Source organism: Furipterus horrens, unplaced genomic scaffold (genome assembly GCF_987537825.1).
Source record: "Furipterus horrens unplaced genomic scaffold, mFurHor1.1.pri manual_scaffold_3, whole genome shotgun sequence".
NCBI lineage: Eukaryota > Metazoa > Chordata > Mammalia > Chiroptera > Furipteridae > Furipterus > Furipterus horrens.
In genome coordinates this window covers 6,372,602-6,396,162 of record NW_028327173.1, presented here as the reverse complement: position 1 = coordinate 6,396,162, position 23,561 = coordinate 6,372,602, and the positions used below count along the sequence as shown (strand labels likewise).

Genomic DNA, 23,561 nt, shown 5'->3' with positions numbered 1-23,561 from the left:
AGAAATAAATGGTGGTATTATAGATAAATCTGTAGCATTTTTCCTTCTCACAATGAACATGTAAAACAGGGGCATGCTTAGCCAAACCACAGATCACAGATCACGCAATACCTGAGCACAGCACTCAAATACACAGTTAAGAACTATAGTCCTAGTACTCAACAAACAAAATTATTCTAATTATTTCATAACATCTGAATTAAGTAGTTAACCCTCTTCCTCAGGACAGAATTTAAGCTCTGACTTAACCTGAAAAATCTCATTTTACTTCAGTTGGCTAGTCCTTCCTGAAGTTTTAATAGCTAATACCTAACAAAGATTTTCATTCTAGCCAAGGGTTATTACATTTAAAAATTCTTTGTGAATTTTGGCCTAATTTCTCTTGTGCATATAAAGTGCAACTTCTTGAGACTCACTTTTTAAAGGTAACTTTACAACATCTTTTTCACATATAAAAAGGAAATACTTTTCCCAGTAAGACTCCAGACACTAAACTGGTAGCAACAAAAATTTTTATTCAACTGGTTCAAAAATTTTTTAGAATGAATGCATTTAGGTGATCAGATAGACTTTAAAAACAAATCTTTGCCAAATAGTTTACTTCTGAACTTCAAAAAAACAAAAGACAAAACAAAAAAAAATAACTTGGGCAGAATTAAATACCCATAGCTACGTGTTACCACAAACATGTTACCAGAAGGCTCCTTGACACCGAAAGCCTTCTAAGACCAGTAGCTAGGTTTACACAAGTGGGAATGAGGGATTAAAACCATGCCATTGACAAGTTAACTTACCCCTGGGCTCCTTGAAGGCTTGTCAGTTTAGTCTTTGGAGGTCCCCGATACCATTTTAAGTGCTACCATGTTACTGCTGCTGAGTAACAGTGCAAGTGCTAAAATGCAAAATTCAGATGGTACAGGGTTTGGAAATCATGCAACTCAGATGCAGAAAAAAATCTTAAACAACAAGATCCTTTTACAGAAGAAAACTGGATAATGAAACAATGTGGTGATCACAAGTCTAAAGGAGGACTAATAAAAGCTTAAAACACCTAACTTGCAAAAGACCTATTTAACATACTCTAAATAGATAAGGGCATTAGGTAAACTATCAACACACAAACTGTTACATTCTTCCATTAGAAACCAAGCCCAGCTCCCGCAGTAGTAGTTACATAAAAAGTACAATAATCAATATATTATTGCTTTTACATACTTAATGCATTGTGAGAGTCTAATCTGAGTTTTGTAAACGATTTTATTCAACATTTTCCCCACCTTTGGAGGACAAAGTCCATTTCACTTAACTCTTCCACAGACAGACAACCCACCACCCTGCTAGTTCATAAAGGTTATCAAGCTCCTTAATGGATTTCAGGCACAAGATAATTTGTGGTTTCTTCTACTTTATCCCTACTGCAATTAATTCCACTTTTCAAATCCCAAACTAAAAAGGCGCTGATATGCCCTTCAATCAATATGCTTTGCTACAAAGCATTTAAAAATGATTAACACTGTTTTGCCCACTCCCCCAAATAAGATTATTTTTAGAAGCCATGAGTTCCTAATGGAGATTTATACAGGCCATGTAAATAGAACATCACCCAAATGCACAGAGGCCCTAAGAAAAAACTGGAGGGTACTGCTTACCATTTTAGGTGCTGTCACCCAGACTTATTAAAACTACATTTAAAAAGAAAAAAAATTTATTTTTCACTTTAGACAATGCAAGAACAAATAGCAATTAAGTCTGGGTATCAGGTGTCAATGCATGACAGGTGATGAATCCATTTGACTTGAGACAACTTTTCAAATAAGTTTATTTGAAGCAAAATAAACTATTGCCAAGAAACTTTATGAAAGTTCCATCTCAAAAGGGTCAAAAAAGGGGAATTAACTGCTATGAATTCTTTGCATTCAGGGCTGCAAAACAAAGACACATATTATTTAAATCAGTTTTATTTAAGAATTTCCAATCTTGACAACTCTTATAAAAAGCATCCAAGCACAGGACACAGAACTGCAGCAAACAGCATTCTTATGGGAAGCTAACAGACATTAGAACTTCCACCCTTCCTTTGAGACACCCCAGCTCACTGGTGAACTCTGCTTCCAAGTACTCCTGCGAAGCACACCACAAGCTCAGTCCATGTTCTCAACCCATCAGCTTCAGTTCACATTACCACACTTACAGATCAGTGACAGAAGGGAACACACACCATACAGCATTCACAGCAGTTGACAAAGGGGGAGGGGAAGTACAAGTATCGTTTCACTTAACACATTCAACTAACGTGGGTTATCTAAGAACAAAACTCACTTAAAGTCTTCCAACAGAGGTGGATGTCCTTTGAATGCAAGAAACATTCGTACGTTATTTGCTATCATTGCTCTCTGCACACTCTCTCACCAAAGCCACAGGATGGAGAGACACATCTCGCCAAGTTAAAAAATATCCATTTTGCACCACCGTCTCTGCACGCGCGCTCTCCTTTTCTCGCTCATACTAGCCTTTCATGCCTCGGCACCACCATCAATCCCACACAAGGTTTCAAAAGTTCAAACAGCCTTCTGGTTCCATATCACAGCCTTGCGTTCACAGCGTTGATACGACTCCATGAAATAAAGAGTAGCGGATAAAAATGGGACACCCACCGTCAGAGACGCGGCCCGTGCAGGGTGATGACGGAATCTTGCGTGAGAGAGCGTGTGGACAGAAGTATTCCTATGGCAGAGTGTTTACAGCACTATTTTCAATGAAGTGCTTCTTCCATAAACATTTGAAATGAGATGAACTGCAGAGATTCAATGAAGGCTTCATATTGTACTTTCGCATATGAAGGGAGACAAGTGTTAAAAAAGGAAAACAAAAGAACCAGACACTGTGACACCAGGATCTCCAAAGGGGAGATGTTCCTAAGGAAAAATCCATACGGTGGGGTTCAAATTAAAGTAAGCAGGAAAGAATGTAGTTCAAATTAATGGTTTCCGTTTTGAACATGCAAAGAATTCACTTGACAAGTCCGGGGATAACACGTTACAGGAGAAACCCTTCGATATCAGTTGTAGTGTTGGTTTACCAATCAGGCAAACGGCAGTTCACTTTCAAACACTCAATTACTGCAACCCTTTCTGTAACAAAACTTATAAAATTCCTTTAGCTCTTCCTCTTTTTCTAAAGAAAAATGTCAAAAATACTGCTGAATATACTCCACACCGAACAACCAAAGTTTGAAAATCCTCAGTACGTATGTATTGTACAATATACTTACCACGAGTTTAGAAAAGTCTGAATCCCCACCGGTCTGTACGACCGTCCCCGCTGCCTACATCCCCCAGCTGGAAGGTTTAGAATCCATGCTCGAGCCAAAGCCTCCGTTAAAGCCGCTGCCCGAGCCTGCGTTGGAAGCGGACCCCCAGCCAATCGCTGCGCCTGAGTTAGAGCCGCTGTAAGAGTTATTCCCAGAGCCGAAGGCCTGATTTGGCTCTCTCTGCATGTTGCCTTGGCTTTGGTTGTTCCCCGATGGGCCTGACTGGTTCTGCTGACTGGCTAACATGCCCATCATGCCCCAGCTGCTCTGCAGGGCCGCCTGGGCTGCAGCCATCATTGCCGGATTAATGCTAAAAGCGCCGAAGTTCATCCCTCCGCCCATGTTACTGCCTTGATTGTTCCCCAAGCCAGCTCCACCCCCTCTGCTGTTACCAAATCCACCCTGATTCCCGAAGCCGCCTGGATTACCACCGAATCTTCCACTTCTTTCTAACTGTCTATTGCTATTGTGCTTGGGCTCAGCATTGGATATGTGTACGCTGATTCCTTTAATGATCAAGTCCTCTCCACAAAGAGACTGGGCAACCTATAAGAAAAGACGGGGTGTCAGTGAAGGCAATTAAACTACTGAAGTGCACATCAAAATAGCAGTAAAACTTAAGATTTCAAGCCTTTATGTAAACTGGAGGAAAAACAAATAATGGACGCTCATTTCGTTTAAACTCAAAAGAGCCTTAAGCTTTAGTAATGGCAGCAAAAATTTTCCAGTTTACTTTGTTAAGATATATATATAAAACACCGCATACTGAAAAACATTAAAGTGTTTATCACAAATATCTAGGTCCATATACCCCCACAGCTTACAAGGTCAGAAAGCTTAGCTAAGTGAGGATGGCAATCAGCTGGATGGGAAAAGTTCAAGAGAAATGATCTAATCAGCCGGGACAAAATTATCAAAGAGAAAAATACCTGATCATCTGCAAATGTAACAAAGGCAAAAGCCCTGAACGGTTTGGGAATGAAGACATCTACCACTTCTCCGTACTGGCAGAAGAACTGCCGCAACTCATCAGCGGTCATGTCCTCTGTACAACGCCCAACAAACACCTTTCTGCTCCTCAGAGGCTCATCGGGGCTTTGCTGATCAAATCCAAAGGTAGGAAAAACATCGGAAATATTTTATGAGCAACGAAAAGGGCATTATGGTGGCGGACGTAACAAAATCTATTTGCTTTTATATTAGGTGAGTCATTGAAAAGTAGGTATATTCTTTTTCTTTTTTTGCATTAGCATTTCTCTTTCTTGTAAGATTCTGATGGTGAATACAGTGTTAAAGTTTAAAGGTCATGAAAGCATATTTGGATCTAGGAAAGTCAATGACTTAATGTCCTGGCACAAATAATGTTCCAAATAAGCAAGTCTTGCTTGCTTGGAACAAGTTAGGCCTTTGTAACAAGATCACTGTACTCCGATTATCTTCATGTTTTAACATTTAACTATGTAAAAAACTGTTAACTCTCTAGAAATAACGAGAAAAGAGTAAAATGAACAAAGTTTAGTTTAGAGAGATAACAAACTAAATATTTCAAATAATCATAAAATATTCAGCATGCATTAAGGTCCCAAGTCTTTAGCCAGGCAAGAGATTTCAAGAACACACCACGACACTGTCCTCTTTCCAAGGGTATTTAAAATTTCATGTTACAGTGTCTTCTAAGGAAGTTCGTCAGCGAAAGCTCCCAAAGTGGGGGCGGGAGGAGCAAAGTACCTTAGAATTAGGAAGTTTACAGTCACACCACCGTCCGTCTATCATATGTCGCTGTGACATTACTTTCACCTGGGTTTCATATTCCGTAAATCGAACAAAGCCAAACCCTTTTGAATGACCAGTTTTAATATCTTTCTTGACCTAGAAAAAAATTATTTAAATTTACTAAAACCACACACACACACCCCCTAATAAGAATTCCCCAGCAGTGTGAACAGCTTCAGCTGGATGCAATGGCTTAATTAAAATTTAAACCAAGTTATTCTTGAAGGTTCATGCTGAATTTAGATCCTGTTGGTAGCATAGTAAAACTCCTGTACATAGTAGAACTTCAACAAAATGTTTTAGAACGCAAAGATGAGCTAGAGCTAATGTTTACAAATCTTAAAAATATTGTCTGCTGAACATGAAGGGCAGTGTCACTAAAACAGGAATTCTGGGTGCTCCTTCACTGAAAAAGAAAACCAGTTAAATGGAATCCAAGTTTACCTGAACCATAAGAACTTCTCCAAAGGTACTAAAATATTCTTTTAGGTCCTGTTCAGTGGTTTTCCACGGGAGGCCCAACACTATCAGGTCAGATGTTTTCTGGACTGCTCTCTTCACTTTCACTGCTGATGAAGCGTCTGTCTCATCCATTTTTCTTTTGTTATCTAAACAAAATGAGCAGAAACCTTTTAGAACTCTTAACACGTCCTAAAACGCATTTCCTCCTATACGTAGAAAAGAGGAGCAAAGAGAGTCTAAGAACAGCAATGCTTCAGTTTTTGGCAAAGGGTGATGTCAGTTCTCAAGGACACACTACGGACTAAGTAAGTGGCTGAGGTGCTTTTCCGAGGCAAATCCAGGGGCTCATACCTCTGGTTCTGTAGTATCACGAGATTACAAATGCATACCCTCCCCTCTCAAAAGGCGTATCAAAACAAAAATAATTCTGCTTCACTCTGACTTTACATCAGAGGAGGAAAAAACAAGTTTAAGAAGTATGAGTATCATCTTTTTGCCTAGTAAATGTATTTGCTTAATCATTTTAATGTCTACAACCTAGAAGGCTATATGCCCCCACCCCCCGCCAAAAAAATCAGCAACTTTTATCTCTAGTTGTGGATTTAAGGGTGATTTCAATTTTCTTTTTCAACAATAAACTCATTAATTTTGTAATAGAAAGAAAAAGCTAAAGTTATTATTTTTAAAGATTTTATTTATTTGTTTTTAGAGAAATGGGAAGGGAGGGAGAAAGAGGGATAGAAACATATGCCCCCAACTGGGCCCACAACCCAGGCCTGTGCCCTGACTGGGAATTGAACCCGCGACCCTTTGGTTTGCAGGCCGGCGCTCAATCCACTGAGCCACACCAGCCAGGATTTGTTATTTTTAAAAACCAAAATTTCGAAGGGAAGAGGAGAGGAACTAAATAACATTTTAAAAACAGACATTCTGAACAGCAAAGCTCAGAGGAGGGTCCAGACCTCCCCCGGACCGCCCTTCCTGCAGACGCAGCACTCCAGTGGCTCCCCACACCGCCCAGGGGGTGCCCCGCCTGTCACAAACGACAAACCCGACAAACCCACACCGATACAGCGTTGGAAAGCACGCGGCACCGTTTGCTCGGGTAAGTATTTAAACACATAGTTTCTACTTTAAAAAGGTTCTGCAGTTTCTGGTTCTCACTCAGACTACGGGTCTTACCAGCTCCCCTAACAACAGCCTTTGAAGACAGCCCCGGGTTCCAGGGGACCCTGCCCGGGGAACCGGGAACCAAGGCCGTGACCTGTGACCCGCAGCGGGACCCGAACCCCGCGGCGACCCACCTTTGGGGTAGTTGACGACGTACACCAGGTTGCCCCAGCCGTTGTCCGGGGCGTGCAGGATGCCCTCCACCAGCCGCACGCCCCGCATGCACTGGGACACGGGGTTCCGGTAGCGCAGCCCGCACGCCCCCGGGAACTGGGCCGTCACCGTGGACAGCAGCACCGTGCCGTCGTCCTCGGAGGGGATCTCAATGGGCTCGTCGTTCTCATCTTCCGTTACCCGAATGTATTCCGACATCTTCTAAGGGTTTCTTAGACGGAAGAGAGAGGCGTGAGCAACGCGCGGGCCAGGGCCACGGTCCCCTACCACCAGCGGGCCTACGCCACTGCCACGCCATTGTTCTCCGACTTGCGGGGCAGTTCCTGCTGTTCGCGCCCGCACACGTGCCGGCTGTGCCCGAGACGCCAGGACGCACGGACGGTCACGCCCGCACAGACGGGGCGCCTTGCCGGTCCATTCATTCCGCGGGCCTCCGCCCCGGCCGCGAAACCAAGGGCTCGGGCGGCGCGCGGGTCCCAGGGCGAGGAGGCAGCAAACAAGAAATTACCCGGTCACAAGCGGGCTGTGTGTCCGAGAAAGTAACAAATGACCTCGGGGGCCGGCGAGAACCCCCCGCGCCGGCGGAGGGGCGCGTGGGGGCGGAGGGGGTCCGAGCAGCGTTCCCGAAGGGAGCGCGGCAGAAGCTAAGCGTCCGCGCGGAATGGAAGCCGGGAGCCAGGAGGGGAGAGCCGGGCAAAAGTCCCCCCCGGTCCCTCATCCTGGGACTTCCGGGGGCCCGCCAACTTGAGCCTCAAAGCTGGCGGTGACAGGTCCTCCGCGACGCGGGCCGCCGCCTCCCAGACGCCAGGCAGTGACAGCCGAAGGGGCCGCGGCCGCCCACGGCCTAGGATGACAGCGTGCCCCGGACCGCAGGGCACCGCGGGCGCACGGCACCGCCCGGGGGCCGGCGCCGGCCCAAACCACGGCCTGAGGCCGCGCGGCCCCGTGTCCCGGCCCCGGCGCCCACTGACAGCCCGCGCCGGGCCCACACGACGCGCCCGCGCCCGCCCGCCCGCCCGGGCAGGACCCGGCAGGCTGAGGCCCGGGGCGGGGCCGAGCCCGCCGCGTCCGCCCGAGGCCGGCCGTGCGCGAGCGAGGCGCGCAGGGCGGCCCCAGTGAGCAGCGGCCGCGACTCACCCGCTGCGCCGCTGACAGGAGGCCCGACAGGCAGACTCGAGCAGCCGGGGATCGGGAGCAGCCACCCAGCTACCGCTTCGCTCCCACAAAATGGCGCTAGGGCCGCCTCCTCCCCCCGACGGCCGTCGTCCTCTCCCACCGGCTCCGCGGCGGAGGGGGAGGGCGCCGCACGGCGACGCCGCAGCCCTCTCCCCAGCGAGGCAGGGCCCCGTCCTGGGAGCCTGAGCCCACAGAGCCGCTTTGAAAGCTGAAACAAGAGCGGCACCCGGGCCTGAGAAGCTCAGCGCTGGACAAATATGGGTGCTCTGGCTCCCACCTCCCCCCACGCAGCGTAGCAGACGGTCTCGCCCAGCCAACCGCCGGCCCCGGCTCTCGGGACGAGCTCGCGCACTTTCAAAGTGCGCGAGACTAGTGCCGCGGCCGAAGCTAATGAAGGGAGGGGCGGGGCCTGGCGGGATGGGGCGGGGCCTGGCGGGACTGGAGTCGGGGTCCTGGTGTCAGCTCGCCTTCGCGCAGCTCGAGAGGGCAAGAGAGGCCAGGACCATCTGTCTAAGAAACCCGCTCGGTATACCCTCTTCTTCCTCCCCTAGTCTTCCTCCCACACCTGGAAAGAATAACTTTGTTTTAAATAACAGCAATGATCGCGCCTGCTATGCACCAGGTGCCTTCTCAGTACTGTATTCACACATGTAATTCACCCTACAGTCTTGTGTGCATGATCCGCATGCGCAGAGGAGGAGAGAACTGAGGCACAGAGAGGTTAAGTATCTTGCGTAGGTCACCCAGGTGGTGGACCTGGGATTTCAACCCTGACCCTAATATGAACGTATTTTAGCTCCGGGCCTATAATAGCAATAGTGTGCTTCGTCTATGTTAAGACACACCTTTTGTTCCGCATTTCTGAATATGTGCTTTCAGTTCCAGGCCCGCTGATGATGCGTCCTAGTTTAACTGGCAGCAATTTTAATTTCGTTGGGTGTTTGGCTCAGTGGATTGAGCGTCGGCCTGCGAGCTAAGTGTCGCTGGTTCGATCTTCCAGTCAGGGTACATCAGAGAAGGAAAACTCTGACTCCAAAAAACCTCCGCTGCCTTGCGGCATACCTCTTCAGGGGAAAGGCTAAGGGAGTAAACCCCGACAGAAAATCCGGAGCCGGAGTCCCTAAGGCGGTTTGACGTTGTAGTCAACACCGGCAACTCCTGCGGCGCACCTGAAGCCAAGCTGTATTGACTCCGTCTTTCCCTTGGATCCTTCAGCTGCGAAGAGAGGGGGGGTCTGCTGCATGGGCAACAGCAGACCCTCCATATCACCCTGCCCAGGCTCTGTAGCTTCAGCTTCACTGGAGAGGACACTCCAGCGTCATCGCAAGATGTCGATTCAACACGGGAGGAGACAGATACCATGTCACTCCCGAGTCGGACTGCACAGCCATTCTCGGCGGTGCAGATAGACTCTTAAGAAGCTACACCATCGTCTCTCGAGACGGACGGCTGCCGACGAGATGCATCGATGAAATGCAGGGATACCAAAGTGCTCTACATCTATGCGTTAACTCATTTACTTCTCAGAACAGCCCTATGAGGTAGGTGCCTTGTTATCATTCCTGGTTTATAGATGAAGAAATGAAGGCGCAGGGGTTAAGTAACCCTGCCCAAGCTCAGAGGGCTAGTAACTGGTGGAGCTGGAATTTGAACCAGGCAGTTTTGCGGCTCTGTAGTGGGCACCTCCTGCTTCTTACACCCTCCTAGGGAATCAATATCAAATCCTTCAAGTCCATCTCAGGTGCCTGCTGTTTATGTTAACCACATTGTGCCTGAACCAATTTGGAGAGATAGGGAGGAGGGAATGGAGGCAGACAGAATGAATGACCTTTACCCTTGTCCCCTCCATCCCCCCAAGGGGTAGCCTTACATACGGGGGACATGGCTGGGCAGATGGCCCTTGAATGTCCCTCACATTTCAAAACACTGAACAAAGCAGGGAGGTCAGCGTCATCTCCATTCACCCAGTTACTTGGGGAGTGAAGTTAGTTTTATGATCCCCTTTTTAGCAGAAGAAAGTGAGGTTTGGAGGCCATGTGACTTGCCTGAGGTCACATACTTGTCCAAGAATGTCACCCAGCCTATAAATTGCTGTCCCACGTTTGTCAGGCCCTGAAGCTCTGCTCTGTCCACCTCCCTGGGCCCTTCTCTGTGGTAAGACTGAGATTGAAGCCTTTAGTGCAGGCTCCTCTGTGGGGCCTCGGATGCCTGCCGCAAGTGGGCAGAGCTGGGTATGCAGAAGCTGGAGAAAGGTCACGCAGGGACAAAACCACAAAGGCTGTCCCTTCTGCCAGAAGTTTTCAGGGGAGTTGTAGAGACTAGCAAACAAACACAGTCTTGATGATGGTAAATGACTACTTCAGGAAAAGAATCAGTAAGGCCAGAGGGAGGCTGGACAAACGCGGTGCCGGGCTTCCAGCTGAGTGCGTCTCTGGGTTTCAGCTTTACAGTAGTGCCGACTGTTAAAAGTTCGCCCTGTTTGAAATGTGTTTCGTAAGTTCTCTTGGTTTGTTTACTTATTGGTTCATATCCCTTATACCTTAAGCCTGAAGGTTATTAGAGGGCCCCAAAGTACCTGTTCTTATCCATCTCCTCTTTTCCGAGCATTTATTAAATGCTTCCTGAAGATAATGGATTGGAAAGAATTTGCTGAGCTTTTACACCTTATCCAACGCTATACCTAAATGACAAAGACACACCAAATGAAAGTCAGCCATGGCTCGGATGGCGTAGTCCGGGACCCAGGAGGGAGTGGGCTCAGAGAACAATTGGGAAGCAGTGCCAGGAGGCATAAACCACGTGGGTGCCAGTGCGGGGCAGAGGCTGAGGGGCTGAGGGCTTCCCCAGCAGCTCTCTTTGGGGGTGGGGAGTGGACTGGCTTCCAGCATACGGATAGGGATTCTCAACTGGAAAGAAATGGTACTGGACAGAGAACCAGAGCATTGGGAATGAGCCCCAGTTTGCAGCAGGTCACTTGGGTCTGACTCTTCACCCCCAGCACCTCCCAGCTCAGCCAGCTCCACACAGCAAATGAGCTTTCCTGAGAACTGAAGGAGACACCAAGACAATAAAGGCATTGAAATGAAAGTCGCTTTATCAAGATTTCATTTTCTCTTTAATTTCTATGTTTTTAGGTCCCATCAAAATTAGGAGCCAGCCCCCCCCCCCCAACTGGTTTCAGTCTAATTTAAATGTTATTAAATTTTTTTTTTACTCTGAATAATTTATAATTGCACAAATAGTAGAAAAGACTCCTGTGTGTCCAGATTCATTTTGTCCCATTTGCTTTATCTCTATAGACATATGAAATTATAATAATAGATATATCACAGCCCTGTACCTTTGTAAAATTCAGGAACTTTAACAATAACATAATACAGGTTCCACAGGTTTGACAGGAACACCACTGGAGCAATGTCGTACCCTCCTTGTGGAGCAGGTCACGTGGCACAGGACGGCTGTTGGTCCCATGACAGATGTTGTCCACCTTCAACTCCTGCTTAAGTGGCGTCTGCCACTATTCTGCCGTTTCCTGTTTTGGAACCAAATAATCTGGGGGTACATATACTGAGCCTATCCTAAATATCCTGCTTATCTTCCCATTTTCAAATGTAGAATCGACTGATGACTTGCCAAATTAGTTATTACTAGAACAGTTGCAAGATGGTGATTTTCTGGTTCTCTTCAATAATTAATGTATAAGCACTTTATTTTGAAAACTCTCCAACTGTGATAAAATTGAGCAACAGTGCAATGAATATCAGCATAGTCCCTACCTTGATGCAACATTTTTTACTGTTTTGACATATTTACTTTATCTATGTGGCTGACCCTCTGCTTTTTTGCTGGGCCCTTTCAAAGTAAGTTGCAGCTGTCATGACATTTCACCTCTAAGTACTTCAACCTGCATCTGCTAAGAACAGGGACATTCTCCTACATAACCACAATACTATTGTCACACCCAAGAAAATTAACTATGATTTCCTAATATCATTTAATATCTAATCCATAGTCAAATTTCTACAGTTATTCCCCAACACGTCTTTCCCAACTGTTTTCTTGAACCAGTATCAATTAAGTTTCACACATTGCATTTGATTATTGTTTGTTATTGTGTTAAAATCTAGAATAGTCCCCCCTTCCAAGATATGAGCTTTTAAAATTTTTTCTTTATTTTTAGAGAAAGGGGAAGGGAGGGAGAAAAAGAGGGAGAGAAACGTCAATCTGTGGTTGTCTCTCCCACATCCCTGACTGGGGACCCGGCCTGCAACCCAGGTATGTGCCCGGAGTGGGAATCGAACTGGTGACCCTTCAGTTTGCAGGTTGGCGCTCTTATCCATTGAGCCACACCAGCCAGGGCCACAAGCATTTTTGAAAGGTGAAATAGTATCATAGCAAAGCAAGCTCTTTTAATTTCATCATAATATACTTTCCTTTTACTTTAAGTGTCTTTCTTAGAACCTGCCAAAATTAAGATGTGCCTGTCCTATTGGGCCAAGGTCTTAAATTAAAAAAATTATTTTTGTAAAAAGCCAATTAGTGCAAAACACCAATAACAAAAAAACAAACAAACAAAAAGCATGCAGTCCCCGCTCTCCCCAAACCTGTCCTATGCCTTTCAGAGGTAACCATTCTTTTAGTTGTTTCTTATGGATTTACCTACATGTTTTAAAATAATAAATCTCTTCTGCAACATTTTGCTTTATCTGTTGTTATCACTGAGGATTTTTAGCTCACATGCACTTCATTATCATTTTCTCCCTCCTCTCACTATACTTATATCACAGATTTTGGTTAAATACGCATTCAGTGTTTTCATTATTATGTCTGCGTAAGTTTTATCCAACACTGAGCCAATGAATATACTTTCTCTTGCAACTTTTTTTTTTTCCAGGAGTTAATAATTGCCTATTTTTCCATTTGTTTTGTTCTCTTTGAACATCTAAATCTCTCCACACTCTCCAAAAGCTATAAGAACCTCTGAAGGTTTTACTTATATTTGGATCTGTCAGATAATTACCATTTCTTTTTTTTAATCTATTAATTTCCTTGAAAAAATTTTACTTATTGATTTTTAGAGAGAAGAAAGGAGAGAGAGAGAACAAGGAAAAAAGAAAAAAACCCACCGATTTGTTGTTCCACTTCTTTATGCATTCGTCGGTTGAGTCCCTCATGTGCCCCCACTGGGGGTCGAACCTGCAACCTTGGCTTATGGAGGACACTCTAATCAACTGAAATGCACATCCAGGGCTACTCATCATTTCTATTTTTTACTTTCTTAGAGCCTTCAGACCTCCTTTCCCAGGAGGTCACTTTCTAAAACTTGTATCAGATGTTATCCAGGGATTTCCTTGTAAATTTGAAAATGGCCTTATTCCACTCTCACACTTGACTAATAGTCTGATTGTACATAGACTTTTGGGTTCAAAGTCATCACCCCCCCCCACCCCGAGCACTTTGAAGATATTTTCCTACTGCCCTGTAGCTTCTTTTGTTGCTTTTGAGAAATTCATTGAACTCTTGATCATTCACAGAATCTGCATTTTCTCTCTGGAATCTTTCACACTCTTCTCTGTAACAATTGTATTCTGAAATTCAAGATGATGACTTTGCCCTCGTGCAGATCTCCTTTCATTCATTGTTCTGGGCGTATGGTGATCTATTCACTCCGGATATTCTTGCCTTCAATTCTGGAAAAGCTGGTTTTATTATTACTTTGACAATTTCTTCCCCACTCTTTTCTTGGCTCCCTCTGTCTGGAATTCCTATTAGTTAGCTATTGAATCTTCTGCGATGACCCACAATTAAAATGTTTTTCTTCTGTTATGTAATTTTCTTTTGGTTCTACTTTCTGTGAAATTTCTCCAACCTTACCCTGAGTCCTATTGGATTTTATTTATTTATTTATTTTTTAGAGAGAGGGGAAAGGAGGGAGAGAGAGAGAGAGAGAGAGAGAGAGGAAGAAACATCACTGTGTGGTTGCCTCTCATGTGCCCCAAACTGGGGACCTGGCCCACAACCCAGGCACGTGCCCTGATGGGGAATAGAACCGGCAACCTTTTGGTTCACAGGCCATTGCTCAGTCCACTGAGCCACGCCAGCCAGGGCCTATTGGATTTTTATTCTAGCATTTCTGTTTTTATTTTCTAAAAGATCTTTTTTATTCTCTGGGTTCTCCTTGGTTATATCAATGGTTCTTTTTTCATGGAGGTTATTATTTTTATTTAACTCTCTAAGGATACTGAGGATAGTTTCCTTGATATCTTGAGCACAGCATTATATCTTTCACCAAAATAATTATTTTCTGTTTATTTATTTTGGTTTTATCTTTTATACTAGAGGTCTCCTCAACAGAATCTTTGCTCAAAATCCACAGCCCAACCCCTTGGCCCTTTGGGAATATTTCACTGGAAGTTTTTGTTCTGACTGCTTTTATTACCTCATATGGGACAGAAATTGGGCTCAGAGTAATAAAATACTAATTTATTTGAGCAGTAATATGCTAGGCTCTGTTTTATGTAATTTAATTCTCAAGTCAACCCTATGAGGCAAGTACTACTATTATCAGCATTTCCCAGCTGAGGAAACTGAGGCACAGAGAGCTCATGTAACTTGGCCAAGGTCACACAGCCAAAACATGGTAAAGCTGGGGTTTGGGGCTCCAGAGCTTGTCCTCTTATCACCTCTAATGGCACCTTATTTGGAACACTGGGGAACGAATTTCTCTTTATTCTTTATGGAAAATAATGGTAGCATGTAATATTTATTGGCCATGTACCAAGTGCTAGATACTATTCCAACCACTTCACCTGCACAGTTGTTTAAACCTCACTGCAGTCCTATGAAGTAGCTGCTATACAGTCATTAGTTCCGTCTGACAAAGAACCTTGGCGAGGTTAAACCTGCCCAGGATCACCAGATAGTGAGAGGAGCTTCATGATCTCCAATCTGGGCTCTCTGGCTCCAGAGCCCTCACTTTTATCATTATTTTAAAAAATCTTTTTCTTTTTGGGCCTCGGGAATGGGGTTGAGTTTATTACCCTTCCTTGTTTTCATGGTTTGTCATCCTCCTCAGTCTGGGCAAAGTCTCTCTCATTTCAGTATTTTCCCCACTTACTCACAGTACCTGTGCCCTCCACCCCCCCCAGACCCTCCCTCAGGTGTTTCTCTGTCCTTCAATCTGCGCGTCCTCAGCAAACCCAGGCATTTATGCAGCATGTACCAAATCCAGCCCATTGCCAGATTTGTACAACCCACAAGATAAAAATTGTTTTTACCCATTTAATTAGTTGAAAAAAATCAAAATAATAAATATTTTGTGATATTTGAAATTTTTATGAAATTGCAGTGTCAGTGTCCATCAATGAGCTGTAGGGCACACAGCTATGCCTGCTCGTTTACATGTTGTCTACAGCGCCTGTCAGGTTTCATCATTGCATCGGCAGGTCGTATGGCACAAGGTCTAAAATATTTACCATCTGGCCCTTTGCAGGAAAAATATTGCTGACCCCTGCTCTAGACGTTAGGGGTAACCCGTGAACATATATTTTCAATTTATATAAAAAGAATGGTGGTTTAACTTGGGGACGTGCATAAAATTCATCACCTGGCCTGAAACTTTCGAGAGTGGAAGGGGTGCTATTAATTACTGGGACGACATGGAGTAAACTGGTCTGTTCCTGGAAAACTAGGATGTACAGTGATCTCTCTGTGACCCTCTTCCTGCCCAAGATCCCCGGCTTTGCTTGCTGTGCACTTAGAATGCGCGCGCACGGGGCGGCCCTACACCTGAGCATCAAAACGGGGCTCAGCAAATGGCAGCCCGGGGGCCAGAACTGGGCCACCGCGGTTTTTGTACAGCCTGCAAGCTAAGATTTTTAAACGGTTGGGGGAAAAAGTCAAAAGGAGAATAATATTTTGTGATACATTAAAATTATGTGAAATTTAAATTTCAGGGTCCATACACAGTCTTGTTGGGAAAGCCACGCCCCTTCATTTGCATATCCCCGAAGGCTGCCGCAGAGACCTTGAAAAATTTACTATCTGGCCTTTTACAGAAAGGTGTGCCAAGCCCGGCTCTGGGTGATAGCTGCCACCTGCTGCAGAGTGTTCGCTGCGTGACTCTCCCACGTCGATTTGCTTGTTCTCCTGTGAATGTTCCCAGTTTGTCCCCTGGTTTACCCAGGGACCCAGGGGGAGAGCCAGAGGGAGGACATCTCTGAGGGCCATCTCAGTGAGACGGCAGGCGCACGGAGTGTGGGCGCGCTTAACTTCCCTTCCTTCGGTGTCCTCACAATTTCTAGACTTTTCCATTGTTCACTATTGGACATTCCATCAAGCAGCGCCGCGGCGCCCCTTTCTCCCCCCCTCCCGCCCCCCGTAAATGCATCCCCTTATTCAATAAGTACTAACTTCACTTAGTACGTGCGCCCCTGTTCTAGGCGCGGGGGATACGGCACAAGAGCGAAGTGCCTGCCCTGGGAGCTTACAGTCACCGGTACCTCTCCTCGGAGCCCTTCCTGAGCGCAGGCGCCCTTCCGGGCACTTGGTGTCAACAGCTGCTGGCATCCTCGCCACAGTTCTATGACGCAGATAAGGTAATCCCCATGTTCTGGAGAAGGGAACCGGCTCAGAAATGCCGGGGCGGGCGTGAGCCGCAGGCGGGACTGCGGCGGCGCTGCGCTCTGACCGGGGCCTCGCTTTCCTGCCTCTCCGCAGCTTTGCCGCGCTCCACCTCTCCCGTTTCCACATTCCTAATTTATTGCTTTCCTGATAAGTGTAAAGTGCTCTCTCGTGATGTCGTTTGGATCTGCATTTCCCTGATATACAGTAAATTAGAATATTTTAGGAATCTGGGCTCTTCACTCTTAATTTGCTTCTTGAAATCAAACTAGATCTTCTAAACAGATGAAAAAAAAGTCTTACCAAAGAAATTGACAGAGACATACATGCCTTCCCCTCTTGTTGCCACTTGGGGCTTGTGTTCCAGCAAGGGACACACAGATCTTGGTGTAATGTGCTTCATGCAGACCACCTGGGGTCAAAGTTCAAGCCACCTGCCAGCCACGTGACCTCTTACAATTACTAACCATTCTGGGACTCTATTTCCTCCCTGTGAAACGGGGCGGTGCCAGCGCCTGCTGCCCAGGAGTGCTGGAGAATTAAAACGCTGGGCACAGAGAAGATGCCATCGAATAGTAGCTATTATTATTAACCCTGGCAGTGCTCACGAGGAAGGGAAAAAGAAGCATTATGTGGTGATGGCAGAGAGTTCAGCATTTTCCGGAGGGTCTCCTATGACACAGCATAAATCATTTCAGTACTTAGCTTATTCAGAGGGAAATTCTGCTAGATTAGAGCCACTGTAGGACCCAAAAGTTCACAGCAGAGGTAAAGCATGTGATTGTCCATGTGACTTCATACAAGGCTCGGGCATTGTTGCTCTCTCCCCACTGGCATGTGGCAATGAGGGTGTGCTAGTTGGGTGCACACTCTCCACTGCCCCAGGTCTGGGCATTCAGACACAGTAGAAGGGGTCCAGGGGTTTCCTTGGGTCTCACAGTTGTCCTGGAGTCCTCACTAGGGGGTCTGACAGAGGCAGAGTGAATACTCAGACACAGTAAGTGCTGACTGACAGATGCGAGCTTCGTAGGGGCTAGACATTCCTCCTGCAAAGGCTGGGCTTTGGTGCTGGGGCATGAGGTATCTTCATCTCCTTCACAATGCCCCCGGAGGGCCTGTCTGGAAAACTCCAGATGCCCATTGAAACCCGAGTCTAAGTAACTCACAGTGAGAGGGAAGTCATACCACACCGGAGTCTGACTGAGCTGGGCTTGAAACCAAGCTGGGTGACCTTGAGCAAGCGTCTTGACTTCTCTGAGCCCATTTTCTCATGTCTGTTTCACAGGGTTTCTTCACCTTTTGTGTATTACACACGGATCCCCTCTGGTGGCTGGTGAAACCCATGGAACTCTTCTCCAAGTGACATTTTAAAAAGCATATGACAAAAGACATGGGATTACAAAAAAACTAATTATATCCAACCCAAGTGTCCATGGACGGATGAATGAATAAACCAAGTGTGGTATATACATACCGTGGAATATTATTCAGCCTGAAAAAGGATGGAAACTGACGGATGCCACAATATGGATGAGCCTTGAGGACATATGCTGAGCGAAATGAGCCGGTCGTAAGAGGACAACTGCTGTATGATTCCACTTATATGAGGTTCCTAAAGGAGTCAGATCCATAGAGACAGAAAGTAGAGCGGTGGCCGCCAGGAGTATGGGGGGAAGGGGATGGGGAGCTAGTGTTTAATGGGGACAGGGTTTCAGTTTTGCAAGATGGAAAGAGTTCTGGAGACCTATGGTGGCGCAGCCGTGTGCATGTACTTAATGCCACCGACGTGTACACTGAAAATGGTTAAGATGGTAAATTTTATGCTGTGTGCATTTTACTACAAGTGAAAATAATAAAAAAAGGTGCCTTACAGAAAAAAGTTACAGCAAAACTTAATATTTACCAAAATATTAAGCCGATGTATGATATACTAGTAACATAAGCACTTTTTTATTAGGGATTAGGCAGCAGCTGGTCAATTCACTACCTTAATTCATGACATTAAAAAAAAAATTCTCTGGCGATCTCTGTAACAATTGTCATGTGATACGATACTCTCTGGGGTTGCTGTTAGGGACAGAGTCCCAATAATCCTGGGGCTTGTTGCCTGTATTCCTAACAGAAGCACATGCTAAATTTCAGTTAGAAGTTAGTGAAAATAAAGATGTAATTTCCCCCCATCCAAGTTCAAGAATACCTCTGAATTCTATACATGTACCTTTGGGGGGGGGCACCCTAGGTAAGAACCCCTAAACTGGATGCTAGGTTTCTTACAACCACATCGGACTCTGGGAGCACTCAATAAATGATGCTTCTTGGCAGCAGAAAAACTGGCTCCTCTCTTGAAGGAAGAAGGGCGGTCAAAGATTCGCATTTTGTTCAAGAAAGAGAGGGAACTCCTCCCTGAAATGGGTTAATCAGTCTCTCTAATAGAGCAAAGAAGAGGGTCGTGTTTCTATAGCACAACGCTTTCATTTCCTGGTTCCCAGGGTGCTGTGTGTTTCGTAACCGACTAATCAGGTAGCTTTTCAGCAAGCCCAGTAAGGGTTTGGTGACATGTCGGTTTCCTCACCTATAAAGCGGTGATGATGGTGCCAGATTGCATTGAGCTGGGAGAATTTTAAGTGCCTTGCAAGATTGACAGCTGGAGTTACTATATTTTATTAATCTTTGACCTCTAACTATCAAAGGACCTCTGTGAGTGGGTCAGTGATTTCTGCTTTTGAAAAACCGGCTTAGTAGGTATAAGGGCCCTTAGTTGAAAAAGGATTTCACAAGCCCTCGTTTGCAAGAGAGGGAGGGTATTCATAAATAAAACCGTGGTGAAGCTGCGGGGGCTGGGCTTCGGCCAAGCCCCAGGGCTTCCAAACTACTGAGTCAAAGCAATTCCGAAAATGTGATTTTTCCAAATGAAGAAATGAAATTTGAGCTCAGCTGGAAAATCCCAAAGATATCGCTTTCTCTAAGGCTATCCAAGACAGGAGCCCCTACTGTGTGTGTGTGTGTGTGTGTGTGTGCACGCATGCGCATGTGTAAGGGTCTGTGTTGTATGTACGGATATATGTGAAGGGCATGTTTGTAGCCATGGGTGTAGGAGGCACGGATGGGGTTAAAGTTGTCCAAAAGGGAAAGAAAACCTGCTTTTCAATTCCCGTTTCCTCTTCCACTTTCAGGCTTAACCAAGAGTTGAGCAGCAGTCCTTGCAGGTTCTCTGAGGTGGGTGAGTAGCTCCCTAGCCTTCCGAGGTGGGCCTGGCCTCCGGGCCCCTCCAGCACCCTCCATAGGCTCCAGGAAGGTTTAACCGGCCAGATGTTCTGCTCTTGTTCGCTTATTTGGGGTGTCATGAGGGGCTCCTATCTGTGTACGAACAGACCGTGGTGACAGCCAGCCTCCCACACGACACTGGGTTCCGAATTCCCACCCCGTGTCTTCTCAAGTGGCCCATGGTAAATCCGGGGTACCGTGGGATGATGTAAAGGCAATGTTGATCAAGAGAGTGTTGAGTTAAAAAGAAAGAATCCAAAACGCACGGAGAATTAGATCAACACTCTATAAAAGGAGAGTGTAGGGGCGGGTCCATGAGTGTTTGTTCTGCGCTTCTGACTTCTCTGTGTGTTTGAAAATTATCATAATGAAATGCTGAGCAAGGGAAAAGATCCAATTTTTAAAAAAAAAATGTTATCCCAAGACCCCAATGCTTTGATGTAGCTGGGGTCATTTTCTTCTAGCTCAGTTAAAAAAAAAAAAAAAGATAAAAAATGCTAACAGAATTAATTGGATTCCAAGAATGGAGTGGACCTCTATTTCTGATTTTTAAATTCTGCCCCAATATTGCTCAGTCTGAGGGGACAAAGAAAGATGATGGCTGTTGCGTGCTCACTTGCGTCCCTTAAAAAGATCCCTTCAAACCCCTGGTGCTTGTGAATGGGGCCTTATTTGGAAATAGGGTCTTGGTAGATGTAATCAAGGTATAATGAGGTTATACTGGAGTAGGGTGGGTTTTAATCCCATGACTGGTATCCTTCTAAGAAGGGGGAAATCTGGACCAGAGACCCCCAGGACGAAACCCTGGGAAGCTGGAGGCAGAGATTGGAGTGATGCGCCTGCAAGCCAAGGAATGCCGGCAACCACTAGCAGCTAGAAGGAAGGAAGGATCCTCCCCAGGGTCTCCAAAGAGAGTGTGGCCCCACTGACACCTTGATTTGTACTTCTGGCCCCCAGAACTGTGAGTCTCACACTGTTGTTTTAAGCCACCAAGGGTGTCCTACTTCCTTACGGTAGCCACAGAAAGCAGACAGAGCAGCTGCACTGGGCTGTAGCTGATGCAGAGGAGGACGGTCTGCTTCACTCTGGGGCGGCTCCCGGCACAAAGCAGCTGCTCAACAAGTGGTTGGAGCTGACTGAGTAGCAATATCACACGCTTTACTTAAGTGTGTGCATATGGTCCCCCACCCGCATTAGAACATCACCTCTCTGAGGGCAGGGAAGGGAGTTCCTGCTCACCACCATCACCCCGGCACATAGCAGGTGCTCAACGAATATTTGTTGAATGAACGTATTTCACGGAACTAAGATTACTCCCTACTCCTCGGCCCCGCTAGTCCTTTATTCGTTCAGCAAGCATGTATTAAGAGCTACCATGGGCCCAGCACTCGGCAGGGGTTTTGAAGTCCCTTGAACTTCAGTGATGGCAGCTCTTTGGGGAAAAGAAAGGCACACATGCCGATAAGATAGAACAGTTAGAATCACGACACATCCTTTGTACCTGCAAAGGGTGCTGGGAGCCGGGGTTGCCTATCTCCTTATCTTGCCGGCGTATTAGTTTCCTGGTGCTGCCATAACAAGTGACCACGGATGGAGGGGTGGGCCTTAAACAACAGCACTTTGTTCTCTCACAGCCCCGGAGGCCAGAAGTCCAAGGGCAAGGCGTCTGCACCGCAGCTTTCTTTCAGTCCTCTCTCCTGAGCTTGCAGATGGCTGTCCTCTCCCCGTGTCTCCGCGTGGTCTGCCCTCTGCGCGTGTTTGCGTCCTTGAGTCCTCTCCCTAGGACCAGTCAGATGCACGTAGGGCCCACCCCAAAGATCGCATTTGAGCTTAATTACCTCTGGAAACAAGGTCGCGTTCTGAGGTCCTTTGGGTTAGGGCTTCAGGTTAGGGCTTCAGGGTTTGGGTTTCGGGAGGACACAGCTCTGCCCGTGCCAGAGGATGTGGAAAGACGAGGCGATTTGCCTGAGCTGGTTAGCAGCAGCGTTGGGACCGGGGTGAGCCTCCCAACTTCCGGTCTCGTTCTTCTTTCCCCTGGTATTTGCAGCCTTGCTTTGTGGTGCTAACGGGTCAAATGCTTCACAAATATCTAAGGACAAGATATAAGCAGGCAGTGTTAGTCCTGGGAAGCTTGGGGAGCAATCTCTTCGCTGAACCTCGCAGAGCAAAGGGATGGGCTGGCGGGAGAGAGCAGACTCTATGGGAAGGCTGGCCTGGGAGGCAGGAGGGGCCAGGTGAGGGCTGGAGACACCTGTCTGTGAGTGATGGTGGCATTAGGCTCTCAGCTGGTCTTCTGTCTCCTTCCATTGTCCTCTGGGCCATTCTCCTCCCAGCAGCCACCACGATCTCTCTGCTCATGATTCTCATGCCTCAGTTGGTTCGTTCAGAAATGCCCCGTTCATTCTCTCAGAAACTCTCTCAGCTTTCAGCGGCCTTTGAACTCTGCCAAGAGGAGCCCGTCGGGGTTGCTGGGAGCCTGGCTCAAGAGAGCATGACTGTTGCTCAAGTTCAACTTGGCTTCTCAGCTTCTTTCCTTCATTTAGCCTGGAAACAGCTGACAGGGGTCAGAACACTCTACCCCCTCATGCGGCACCTGGGCATGTGGACGGTTCTCAGCTGAAGGAGTTGAGCTCCTCCTGCGGGAAGGACCCTCCCACCACCCCCTGAAGCAGCTCACAGATGCCGCTGTGAGAGCTGGGCGGGTACCTGGAGGAAAGGAGCATCCTTCTCTCCAAAGAGTCTGAACGAACCGCTGCTCCCCTCCCTTACCTCATGCCCCTGTGTCCTACCTCGTTGTCCCTCTCTTCATCCAGCCCAGCATAAAACACCCAGCTTTCATCGTCTCTGGGGGTCTTCATTGCTTTGCAAAGGCTGCTGGGTCCTTTAAATGTGTGCTTTTGTTCCGTCTTTATCAGTTCAGTTGGCAGAGCCAACCCACGACCCTAAGAGGATCTAGGAAAACTTTTCTCCCTCCGTACCATCTTCTCCTACAGGCTGAGGTTGAGGTCATGGCTTTCAGAAAAATCAGTCGATTGTCACCCTCCGATTGACCATTCTGATTCGGAGCTCCCAGGACCAAAGCGGGTAATCTCACCCAAGAAGGGGGGCAGGGAGGAGTTGTGAGATGCTGTCACCTACCTGTACTTTCTGAGCGATCCTTGGGACTGGCCCTGGAGGGGTGGTGTTGGTGGGGGGTCGGGGGAGGCTGACCTTTTATTTACACTCTGGGAACTGCTTCCGGATAAATTTGTCCAGGTTGGGAGAGAGCTGCTGAGCCTGAGGTTGTGGGGGTCCCCAGCTATAGTCTGGCAAGTGTCCCTTACCCAAACCATCTAAAAGGTCTTACCTGGTTACTGTGGGAATTTCGAGAGGCCAGTGGAGTGCCCAGCACCCCATACTCCTTGGAGCAGAAACCAAATACTTCCTAGCAGAATCCTGAAACCTCAGGGGGCCCAAGGAGTGGGGCTGGACCAGCTCTGGGGGGACTTTGGGAGGGGCTGGCCTCCTGGGCTGACATCCGGCCCACCTTCCTCAGGCTCCCAGAATCCGTCATTCCCTCTTAGGAAGGATTTCCAGACCGTCGGAAGAAAACGGAACACTCCTTGCTTTT

General features: G+C 46.8%; 1 protein-coding gene and 1 long non-coding RNA gene across 2 annotated transcripts; one reads left to right on the top strand and one right to left on the bottom strand.

The window, feature by feature from the left end:
- Positions 1–1,942: 1,942 nt before the first annotated feature.
- Positions 1,943–8,394, bottom strand: TARDBP (TAR DNA binding protein). Its single transcript, XM_090268586.1, has 6 exons — positions 8,027–8,394; positions 6,850–7,100; positions 5,528–5,691; positions 5,039–5,179; positions 4,240–4,410; positions 1,943–3,856 (listed from the first exon to the last, which is right to left on the bottom strand). The coding sequence occupies exons 2-6, from the start codon at positions 7,085–7,087 to the stop codon at positions 3,326–3,328; spliced, it is 1,245 nt and encodes a 414-aa protein (XP_090124712.1). The 5' UTR covers positions 7,088–7,100; positions 8,027–8,394; the 3' UTR covers positions 1,943–3,325.
- A 2,122-nt stretch (positions 8,395–10,516) lies between these two features.
- On the top strand, positions 10,517–13,891 carry LOC150014173 (uncharacterized). The gene is made up of 2 exons (XR_016509908.1): positions 10,517–10,558; positions 13,144–13,891. It is a non-coding gene; the product is annotated as an uncharacterized LOC150014173 (long non-coding RNA).
- The last annotated feature ends 9,670 nt before the right edge of the window (positions 13,892–23,561 follow it).